The sequence below is a fragment of the Lissotriton helveticus genome, chromosome 10 (assembly GCF_964261635.1).
Source record: "Lissotriton helveticus chromosome 10, aLisHel1.1, whole genome shotgun sequence".
NCBI classification, from domain to species: domain Eukaryota; kingdom Metazoa; phylum Chordata; class Amphibia; order Caudata; family Salamandridae; genus Lissotriton; species Lissotriton helveticus.
In genome coordinates this window covers 709,112,369-709,124,443 of record NC_136071.1, presented here as the reverse complement: position 1 = coordinate 709,124,443, position 12,075 = coordinate 709,112,369, and the positions used below count along the sequence as shown (strand labels likewise).

General features: G+C 44.8%; 1 protein-coding gene across 4 annotated transcripts in view; it reads right to left on the bottom strand.

Moving 5' to 3' along the window:
- Positions 1–12,075, bottom strand: part of RBM33 (RNA binding motif protein 33) — a 667,388-nt gene that overhangs the window by 235,921 nt on the left and 419,392 nt on the right. For all 4 annotated transcript variants that reach the window (XR_013601648.1, XR_013601647.1, XM_078663257.1 and 1 more), the window contains exon 14: positions 11,236–11,508. Coding sequence is in view for 2 of the 4 variants with exons in the window: in XM_078663257.1 (XP_078519383.1) it covers positions 11,236–11,508 (273 nt within the window). In the remaining 2 variants the exon portion in view is untranslated. The remainder of the gene's footprint in view (positions 1–11,235; positions 11,509–12,075) is intronic.

The window sequence follows — 12,075 nt, the reverse complement described above, 5'->3', positions numbered from 1 at the left end:
GTATGGCTAGCAGGTCTATCTTGAGAGGGATGGCCCATCTCCATATCTCCTGCGCCAGCGTTGAAAGCGGGGCTGACTGTGTGCCCCCCTGCTTGTTGATGTAGAACATCGCAGTGGTATTGTCTGTTTGTATCAACACCTTGTGTTTGTACAGTCTTGTTTGAAAGGCTTTCAGTGCAAAGAAGATTGTCTTCAATTCTAAGTAATTGATGTGCTTTGTCGCATCTGTTGGTGTCCACAGACCCCTCACCTTGAGCTCCTCCATGTGAGCGCCCCATCCCTTCAGGGATGCGTCTGTGGTGATGGTCACTGTTGGCGTTGGGGGCGTTAGAGGCTTTCCCCTTGCTATGTTCTCCATGGTCCACCATGTCATCTCCTTCTGCACTGCGTGCGTTACAACCACTAGATCCTCCCAACTGCCTGTAGCTTGTGACCATTGCTCCTGTAGCCATTCTTGAATGGGTCTCATGTGGAGTCGTACATTCGGTACCAGGTGGATGCATGATGCCATCATCCCCATGATCTTGCTCGCAGTCCTCACTGTCCGAGCTTGTCCCTTCCGGTAGAGGCGAGTTTCCTTCACCAGCGCCCTCGCCCTCTTCTCGCTGGGGAACACCTTGCCCTGTAAGGTGTTGATCTGTGCTCCCAGGAAGATCTTCACTTGTTCTGGCTCCATTGATGATTTCTTCCAATGGATGGAGAACCCCAGGCTTATGAGCGTGCTTGTCACTGTATGTGCGTGCAGCTTGCATTTCTGGTATGAGTTTGCTTTCACCAGCCAGTCGTCCAGGTAAGGGTATACGTGTATCCCCTGCCTTCTTAGGTGCGCTGCGACTGCTGCGAGGCACTTTGTGAAAACTCTTGGTGCTGATTTTAGACCGAAGGCCAGTGTCGTGAACTGGTAGTGGCTTTCTCCGACGGTGAACCTGAGCATGTGCTTGTGCTTTCTGTTCATTGGAATGTGCAGGTATGCGTCTTTGAGGTCTATTGTGACCATGAAGTCCCCGATCTGCAATTGTGGGAGCACCTCTTGCAGGGAGGTCATTTTGAATTTTTGCGTTCTTATGAATTTGTTCATGAACCGTAAATCGAGAATGGGTCTCATTGTTTCGTCTACTTTTGGTACCAGGAAGTACGTTGAGTATACTCCTGTGTTTCTTTCCTTGAAGGGTACCCGTTCTATGGCCTGCTTCTGCAGGAGTCCTTTTGCTTCTTCCTGAAGGCACTGCAGCTGCTTGCTTGCTAGTGGCTTTCTTTTTGGTTTTCTGCTTGTTGGCCTCCCCTCCAACTCTATGCAGTATCCGAATTGGATAATGTTGAGGATCCATTTGTCTGATGTGATTTCTCTCCACTCTAGGAGGTGGAATCTTAATCTTCCTCCCACTGGTGTCATGTGGTCGTAGGTGTCTAGTTTGTCTTGACCCATCTGTACGTGCTGCCCCCTGGGGTCTTTTTTGTGGGCGGGCACATGGATTTTTTTGAAGTCACTTGGAGGTGGGCTGCTGCCCCCCTCTTCTATTTTGTCCCCGTCCATTTCTCCCTCGAAAGGACTGGCCTCTTTGTTGGTACTGCCAGGACTGCTTCTGATGACCCTGCTGAGTCTGCGAGTCTGCCTGGTGCGTTTGCTGGAAAGCCTGGTGTGATGTACCTGGCTGGTTTCCGCCTCTCCCGCCGGGCCTCCGTGACGGGGTGCCCCTCTTGTTACCTCTGAACTGCAATGCTCCCATGGATCTTGCGGTTTCGTTATCTTTCTTCAGTTGACTGAGCGTTTCATCAACTGTTGATCCGAAAAGCGTGCTGCCGTTGAACGGTGTGTTCAGGATGCTGTGTTGCACCTCCGGTTTGAAACCGGATATCCTGAGCCAGGCGTGCCTCCTTTCCGTGACGCCCATCATCATGAGCCTGCTGGCGGTGTCTGCCCCATCCAGGGCCGTCTTAAGGCAAGAGTTTGCCGCGTTTTTTCCCTCTTCAACCAGCTTTTCGGCTTTCTGTCTGGCATCCTGGGGCAAGTCCTTCACCAAGTGCCCCAGTCCCTCCATGATTTGGTACATGTGCCTGTTTATCAGGGCGTTGGAATTAGCCATGCGCCAGTGGGTCGCGGCATTCCGTTCGATCCTTCTGCCCACCAGATCCATCCTTTTGCTCTCCTTATCCGGTGGTGGGCCCGATGTAGTGGGTACGTTAGCCCTCCTCCTTGCTGTGGCCGTGATAATGGAGTCTGCGGAGACCGTGCCCTGAATGTAGGCCGGGTCCTTAGTGGCATGCTTGTACTTCTTCTCAGTTCTGGGAGTTACTGCCTTGCATGTTGCGGGCTCCCTGAAAGCTTCCTTCCCCTGAGCCAAGATGCTCTCGAGCATTGGAAGGAACTGGCTCCTCGTTTGTGTTGGGAGCAATGTTTCTAGAAGGAAGTCTGCTTTCTGCTTCTCTTCGTCGAGCTTGAGCTTGAAAGCTGCTGCGGCAGCCTGTATCACCGAGTTGTAGGCCCCGATGTCGTCCGGCGGCGAGGGCCTCGAGGGGTAAGTGTCGACCACCTCCTCGGGGCTGTCGGTGTCGACATCTATGTAATCTACCTCCTGTAGGTCAGAGGGTGTCAAGTCTGCGTCTGTCCTGCTTTCTTCCTCCCCATAGTTGTAACTATCGTAGGGATTCTCGTACTCCTCCTGGTCGTCGATCACCTCGACGTCCTGGTCTTGTTCCTCGACGACTTCGGCGATCTCTTCCTCCTCCTCGACTGCCTCCACCACCGGTGGCTTGGTCTTGTGAGGGATCGTGAAGGCCTTCATCTTTGCATCAAAATCTTTCTTCCGCTGCATGATGTTCTCCATTTCGGCCTCGAGGCGCCTTCTCTTCTTCTCCATCTCTGCCGCGTGTTCCGCGTCGGATGGGTCGGCCGTTCTTTTCGGCGGATGGTTCGTCGCCGTACCTTTCGGCGTCGAAGATTTCGACGTCGACGTCAGACCGGATCTTGGGTCTCTGGTCGTCGTCGTCAGTTTCGGGTCTTTCTCCCTCGGTGTCGATCGATCCTTTTCGGGGACGATTTTCGACGTTTTCTGCTGATCAGCAGCCCTCGGCGCCGGGGACTCCTTCTCAGAGGATCCGCTGGGCCTGGGAGTAGTCGCGGACGCCACCTTTTTTGGCGTCGGCGCTTTCGGGGTCTTGCCCTCGATTTTTCTAGACTCAGAGTCTCTCGGGTTCTTGGGGGCCGAAGAGTCTCCTACCTTGTCAGAAGTCTTCGTGTAATCGGTCTCTACGACCGTGTAGCTGTCGTCTTCGGCGGCAGCGTTGTCTTCTTCCTCGGAGGACATCCCCAGCTCGTAGAGGGACGGAGTCGGGGCCTTCCCCTGCAGGGTGGCGTGTGCTACCCTCTGCCTCTCTCTCACACGAAGGGTCTTCGGGGCGAAGGCGGAACAGGCGTTGCAGTCTCCGCTTTCGTGGTCCACCGGTAGGCAAAGGTTGCATACCGGGTGCTTGTCCTTCTGCGCGTACTTGTGGTGGCAGTTACGGCAGAACTTGAACGGCGTGTTATCCATCATCGAGCGTCCAGGGCCTCTCTGGTCGCGTGTTCGTCGATGATCTCGATGAAAAACGCCTTCTCCTCGCCGGCTTTTCGTCGATGAAGTCCCCTGTAGTCTTCAGATGACTTCTCCTCGTCTTTTCTGTATTTTCTTTCTTCTTTCTCCAAAAATGTCTGGAGCCCAAACGGGAACGATCCAGACCCGACCGCGGAAAAAAAGAATCTGAAGATGGCGCCCAAGAGTGGGAGCTTCCGCAGGAAGCATGCCGACGTCACCGGAAATACACCCAAAGGGGTGTGACGCCAACACCCACCTGGGCTACAAAAAAAAATACAAAAAAAAAAAACAAAGAAAAGACTACGAATCCGGACCCAACCACAAGACCGCGGAATAATGCACAGCATAGTGAATCCAGAAAGATTCACACTGCAAAACGTGTTTTCCCCATGTTAATTTCCATAGGGCGGTTGGACTCACTTTTAGCCGAACGGCTGAATGGTTTTCCACCAAACTTGGCAAAATTGTAGGGACTGGTAGCCCGATGTGCCTTTGCTATGTCTCAAGATATGTGCTCCAGTGGTTTTTACGAAAATTAACTTTGAAAAAATATATATTGTGCTACATTGGGCTATATATATGTTAGAGCCCAAATGTAGCCCAATGTAGCCCAAAGATGGCCACCAGAGACAAAAAAAAAATGTAGCCCAAATATCAGCCAGATGTAGCCCAACTATAGCCCAATGACAGAATGTCCCAGAGTGTTCTAAAGAACAACTAGAACGCTACTTATGACAAAAGTATGGCACACCTGAAGTCATCTTGATTGGAATAAAGTGGTAACACTTAATACATTTAATTTGAAAAGGAACAAAATGAGGGGTTTCATTTTGCCATAGAAATGTTTTATATATATATATATATGTATATATATATATATATATATATATATATATATATATATATATATATATATATATATATATATATTCACTGAAAAAACCATAGGTTACACACCAGTTATAGTTAGGAATTAGCATTTAAAAAACCTTTGAAATTCACTGAAAAAACCATAGGTTTCACACCAGTTATAGTTAGCTGGAAATTTTACTCGCATAAAACCATTGAAATTCCCACGTTATAGTTAGTTGGACTCACTATAACTTGCACGTCTGCAATGCACTGCTGATGACGTCACATATTACATCACTCATGCATATATTTAAATATTTAAACATTACTCGCTAATATATGTATTCACTAAGATACACTTAATAAGCCAGTTAACCAATCAATTTTTTTTTTTTAAAACACTGAAAAAAGGATAGGTTTCAGGCCTTATATAGTTAGGAATTAGCATTTAAAAAACCTTTGAAATTCACTGAAAAAACCATAGGTTTCAGGCCTTATATAGTTAGGAATCAGCATTTAAAAAACTTTTGAAATTCACTGAAAAAACCATAGGTTTCAGGCCTTATATAGTTAGGAATTAGCATTTAAAAAAACCTTTGAAATTCACTGAAAAAAACATAGGTTTCAGGAGTTATATAGTTAGGAATTAGTTTTTAAAAAACCTTTGAAATTCACTCAAAAAACTATAAGTTTTAGTGGTGTTATAGTTAGCTGGACATTTTACTCAAACAAAACCAATGAAATTGCTCCTATATAGTTAGTTGTACTAACTATATTTCGCGCAACAGCAATCCACTGCTGATGATGTCACATATTAGATCATTCATGACATGGTCAGTGACATCACTGATGACATCGGCGTTGAGAGGGAAACACCTCGATGTTGGGTAGGAGACAAAGGAGAGATGATCGGTTCCATCGAAGGGTTCCGATGACACTGAGGGAGGTCTCACCTGTTTGGAGTCAGTTAAGGCCTCACTGACCTCCTTGGGGCTGAGAAGCTCACCAGAGGAAGGCTGAGAAGAAAAACGGCATGAAGGGATATATAGTATTCTTTCATCTAAGCCATAGTTGCTTGGGCCCTGCGTAAACCCTGAAGGCGTGGGACAGACGTATGCACAAACTCTGAAATTGGTGAAATATGGGATTAGTCAGGGACATAATTAGTACGGGTAAAGTTGGGGAAGGTTGTGGCGCCGACCGCTTACGGCGTAACTTACCAGGCAACAGCGAGGACGAAGGCCTTTGGGAGCTGGCACTAGAGCAGTTCTCAGGGGACGAACAGGACCGTGACCGACCAGGGGTCGTGGACCACTGCGCCACTAACAGCACCATGTGGTGCATCTGCAATGCCGATGACCGAAGCTCACAACACGAGCTGCACCGTTCAGAGTCAGCGTGTGTGCCTAGACAACACATGCAAATAGGATGAGGTGTCGACATTGTAGTTCACAGGACCGTGAAGATAACCGGAAAGGGCACAGTTTTGTCCTGGAAGGCCAAAATTGGCCAGAGGTACTGCTCTCTGGTTCAGAGCAGAAAGGAAGAAACTAATGTCAGGGTAGGGCTTAGATGGACTGTGACGACATCGCATCTAGTGGACTATGTCATTAAGGAGTTGCTTAACACCCTCTACCAACGTGCAGAGTTACTGCTGTAGAACATTTCCGGATCCAGTCTTGCGTCTGGGGATTCTTCAAAGGTAAGGGATCTGCAGCTAGAAGTCTCTATTGGATATTTATATTACTAGATTACCACCGCATACTAGCACCACAAATGGCTAACATGCTGTAACATTCTATTTAAAAGCCCATGACTATAAGATTTGATGTCTTCACTGTTAATGCTTGCAATAGGGATGATATTGATTTTGCAGTTTCCATGGCTCGAGTTCATCATAACAAGCTGTAGATTTTTTTCCATATAGGAGCACACATGCCCGTCAAGGGTGAGCAGTGGAGGCCGTTGTAGCACTGATTAATTCCCAGAGCAGGGATATATGGTCTGGATGGGGGACATTGCGTAAACAAAAAGCAATCCACCTATTGTGTTAGAAAGTGTTCCATACAATGGTGGGGAGCACTATGTGTTTTTAAAATACCCCTCACACACCAAAAGGATCCTTGGTGTCATGCTTCATAATTGGGGTCTTCGCACCCCTCTACGGGATGCGGCGTGCTGCGACCTACGACTACACGGGAGCACTTTATTCAAAGACTATGCGTGGTGCGTGTGAGGGTTTTTTTGATAATTAGTGAGTGAGTGGTGGGGTGAGTGAAAAAGCAAAAAGTGCCTCGCTCGTGGGGTAGGACTAAAAAAAATTAATTAGGCCCCCCGAGCTGGTACTATTAAAATGTGAAAGTGCGAGGTGTTTATGTAGTAATTAGGTACATCACCTCATGTGTGCGTCGACATGTTTCGGAGATCAACTCCTTCAGGACGGGTTGCACAAATTCCCCACCTTACTCACGTATCTCTATGTAGAATATGTGATTTACTATTTACTAAAAAGAGAAAACTATATCTAAATAATAGGCTTATATGTACCTACAGTGGTAAATCCAGAGTAATTCGCTATTTGCATTACCTAAGGAGAAAGGAAAAAGTGGAAGAACATCAATAATGCCCTTTGCGACATCTTAGCAGGCGAAATCACCTAGAAAAAACGTCATGCGGGTTGTGCTCACTAAGTAGTTGTGATCATACTACAGGTGGAGATTTAAACCTGTAAAAAAATGACGTAGACAAGACAAACACACATGTAACAGAAAACACACGCTCTATTGTTGTGGTGATAAAACCTGGTATGGAGTAAAAGCATTTGAAGGCATACTTGTCTTAATAGATTTGTGAACTTCATGAGCCTTCTGAACGTCTGGGGTTATCTTGCCAATTTTCAACCTATAAGTAACAACTGTAGTGAGCCTGGTTGGTTACTTATTTGGCGTATTCTGGTCACACTACACTGTATACCATACTCACTGACTCAATGGGAGTCGATATCATTGTGTCCCCACACGCGGCTCGGCTGGGAATGGTGGTCGAGTGCTGGCGTGTGTTATTTATACCACTCGGGCGATGTTTAATTGCTGCTAATTGCTCGTTAAGGGTCCCGGAGCCCGAAGTAACGCTATGCCCCAATATGGATATTTCAGTGGTGTAAGGCGGCGGCATGGCGTACTCGCGTGTGTTTTCATCGCTGTCGGTGGTGCTGACTCTTAGTGCATGCGCCCTGGGCGATATTGGAGCTACGCATGCGTGGGAAAAAGCCTCTTTCCACGTGCATGCGCAGTAGCCGGAGAGCGGCTGTTGGGCTGTAACTCGCGCCGATGTTGGCGGAAATGTCTGTCACATACAGGAGCTCACTGTATTACAATATTGTGATTTAGCATTATATTTGCCTGTCACAATCTTAGGAGTGCTACATTGCACAGCTAACTTTGTATATGCAAGAAATGCGGGGTGGGCGCAAAAAATATAATTGCCTTAGGGAGCCCTCACTGATTACCTATACAAGGTTGGCATTGCTTTGACGTGGATAATGGAAGTGTAGGGCAAATGTTCATGAAACAGGTCATTTATTCAAGGGCAAGGTCTAGACAGAGTAAAAATCGGTCATCTGATTGTTATAGTGTCAAGTTAGTTGGCTAGTTGGCCCCATGGTATGTCATCGTTTCGCATGGGTCCCTAGACGAAACACCCAGCTCTGTTCTTTTTGTCAGAGTCCTTGTTCTGACTGTAATTGCTCAATCACTGTCCATTGGAGGTCATTGACGCAATGTTGTGCATTCAGGTAGTGAGTCGCCATCTTGGTTGTAGTCTTTTTGCACCTCACATTGCTCTTATGTTCATTCATGCGGGTTTTTACCGCCCTTGTGGTCATTCCCACGTATTCCAAACCACACGGGCAGGTGATCATATAGACCACATTCTTGCTGTTGCAGTTGGTCATTCTCCTTTGTTCCCAACTGGTACCGTTACTGAATGTAAGTTTCTTAGTCTTTTTTGTGAGGTGGAAACTGGATAGGGGACAGCCTGTGCATCCTCCCTCCGGAGTGAGACTACAATTTGCTCGCCCGGCTACAGAGGACTGACTGGTGACAGTGATATCCTTTATAGTGGCAAGCAGGCCTTTTTACCTACCCATTCCAGGGAATCTAGCCTATGAAGAGTTGCTCCTGCTGGATTACTGTAGCTTTCACACAAAATTAAAACTAGATGTGTTTCTGTCAAGACTTAATTACCTTTAAGAGAGACAACTTTATTTTGAAATCTCTACATTTCCCTAAAGGCCAATCTGGTTATATGATCCTGCATTTACAGCATGCAGACTATTTTATGTAGACATATCCTCTAATAAATTAAAAAAAATATATTCCTCCCACAAGAAGGGACTGCGTTTATAAGTCTTCCTTTCGAGGGAGGAGTCACTTGTCTCGTGACTACAAAAGACTTCTTCCAAGACAAGGTGCAAGAAGCCGAGCCCAACACCAGATGGCGATCTATGCAAAAGTGTGAATTTTGAAGCTTATATGCCTCAAACAGAAAGTTTAAAATCGCTCTATCATGCGCACAGATGGCCACTCCTGATGATTTTTACGTGGGCAGCATGTGCTTTCACTTGCAAGACACTATTGTTTACAAAAAGGGCTTGGAGTCCACCAATTGCTTACCATTCATTTGACTTCAGTGTCCATCTTCTTTGCTGCCGTCTAATTGGACAGTGCAGGCCAGGCGTCTCCTAATGTTTCTTCTCAGGCGCATGGAGCAAGCACAAATGTATTCCACTTAATGAATGCTTGTCCACTACTCGTGCTATCATGGAGGTACTATTTCTTCTTTCCCCCTTCTCTCTTCTGGTGCTCTCTCCTTCCTGCTCTTCCCGAGTTTTTGGTAACAGGCTGCTGTGCAACATCACCTCAAAAAAGCGATATGAAGCAGTCAACTCTGGCTGCGTCATAGCGCTTTTTTCCCCCTTAAATTTAAGACATGTTGCACAGCAGCTCATGCTTGAATTGTATTGCGTTATGTGTGCTTTATTATTGTGTTGATTCTCACTCCACTGCAGTCCATCTGCTTAAACATACATAGACACTTTGTCTCACAGTAATACTGCCTAAAACACACTTTCATGATATGGTCATAGAAATTGAGTAAAAGGGCTGGTGTAGATTGATTTATTAGAGACCAGCAAGTAGTAGGCTACATAGCTATTATCTTTTTGAGACTCATCTGCTCCAGGTTTTTTATTTTTTTCGTTCTGGTACTGCTAGTTCCTTTTACTTAGTTATAAATTCAGGACTACAAGCTTAAGTATGGGGAGAGAAAATTTGGAGTGGATTAGCTTCTCTGACATGGACATTTACCCCACAAATATGAAAGCCCTTATACAGGAACAATATATGCGGTGCTACAGCATGATGCCTGTTTGAGTTTTATGCTCACAAGGGTTATCTTATGTGACCTAGAGTTCACAAGTACAACTCAGCTGTTTCTTCTTCTAAAGTGGATACACAGACTAGAATTTATTACGTAATATTAACCCTTGCCATTTAGAGTGTTAAGAATGTTAGGAAATGTGTTATAGCACAGTATATATGACAAGTTATAATTGTTGCTATTATTATTATGCAAGTCAATGGCCCAGAATTGAGTACTCTGCAGATGGAACACTTATTTTATGTGCAGTTGATTGTATGGGTTTCTGGTGGATACGGTTATTCTCGAATATTTTTGCACCACAATGCTGTTACATCTTCAGCCAAATACCAGAGGGTGTCCAACAACAAGGCCAATCCACCTTTATAGCACGGTAGGTTTAATAGATTCCATTGCTTTTTGACTGACTGCATATTGTCAGATTCTGAATACTCTGTGTATTTTAACATACCAGTAAGGAATGTAATCCAGTTATTATGACTTCCTGTCCCAAAGTTTCCTAACCACGGACACAATGTTGATATATCGAAAGGGTGTATGAAGGGGTTGTAGATTAAAAAGAAACTGACCACAAAGATGAGGATCAATGTTAAAGAAGAGGATGAATTATAAAGCTAAAATGAGCCTCAAGGAATCTGCAAAAATATTACAGAATATCCACCAGAAACTCGTACAAGCAACTGCACATAATCTAATAACTATTAATTAGGCAAAATTCATGTGAAAAAAGGGTTAGGGTCGGCAGCGACACAGTAAATCAATGCAAGTTACAATGCACCACTATTCTTGCTGATGTATACGTTATCACTTGCTATGAACTGGCACGTTTTAAATGCAAGTCTTAAATGTATGTCACCTACTATTAAAGCGCTATCTACAGTCTTCCAATGCAAACCAGCATCATGTGCCTTGTACAAAAGGGTTGCTATCATTTTGCTCTCTAGAACTTGCCAGACAACAACTGAGTTTGCAAAACACATTCACACTAATTCAGCTGCCAGAACAGCAGATGCAAATAGTATAGGTTCTTATGATTTAATAAGACTTCCTGATATCAGGAACAAGTAAAGTGAGGGAGAAGAAATTTGGCTGCTGCCTAAACGAAAACTTTAACATACTCTGTGCTGTTGTATGGCTAAAGACGATTTGTTTCCAGAAGCCATAGAAAGTGTATCCACTCATTCATCACATTTGTGGCCAAAAATGAGAACGATGAGATAGTGCGTACAGACATTATTTAAATAACAATTATATCTTTAATATTGTAAGACATATTTCTAACCTGACCATTAAATAAAACATACAAAAAACGACATGTAAAAAATACAATATTTCTCCTTTTAAGTGCAAGATATGCTATTTAAAACCATACCTTTTCTTCTGGTTTAACTATTGTTTTAGGCTGCTCTGCTGGTTGAACTTGCTTGGCCACTTTCCCCTGCAATTTCTTCACACCAAGGGCAGCCCTACCCGAAGTTGAAGTTGCATGAGATATGGGCTTCACTTGAGCAGCAGGAACTGATCCTCGCCGGTTGCTGATGGTTTCAGAGGTGTGAGAAGGTGCAATGGGAAGCTCACGCAAATTACTATTTCGAGGAAGTGATGATTGCTGGTTACGTTTTCCTGCATTCTGTGTCGGCGTGCTCTGTTAAATGCAAAACAAATCCATAGCCTGTAAATCGGATTACAGCTCTCCAACGCAAGCAATGAAACTCTAATCACATCATTTATGTCCCACAAGGGGTCATTCAACTTTACTTCTTCCCTATTTTAATATTGCTTTCCTTTTATTATTTGTGTAATTATTGTGAAGAAGCAGTGTGAGCTATCGTACTTTTTACAAGTGAGAAATAAACAACAAACGTATTTTTTATATGTATTCATTTGTTATTCTGAAAACGTGGTGCACTCGATATTCAATAGTATGTTTTGGAAAACGTCTTCTTAGATGGCAAGAATATTGCCAGAGGTATTTAAAATAAACGTGTTGTTGTTAACTTTGCTTGTCACGAACGTGCTAAGTAGTTTACAAATCCTACTTACTCCTTCATAAGCACCCAGCATTGTGTCTCACCTACTAGAACAAGCATTGGCAAGGCCAATAAGTCTCACCTATGGGAGCTGATGGCTTTGTCAATAATCTAAGGAGTGATCAAAGAGTGCCAATGAAGCCAACAAACAAGCAATGGGTGGGCTCCAAGCCCCTTACTAT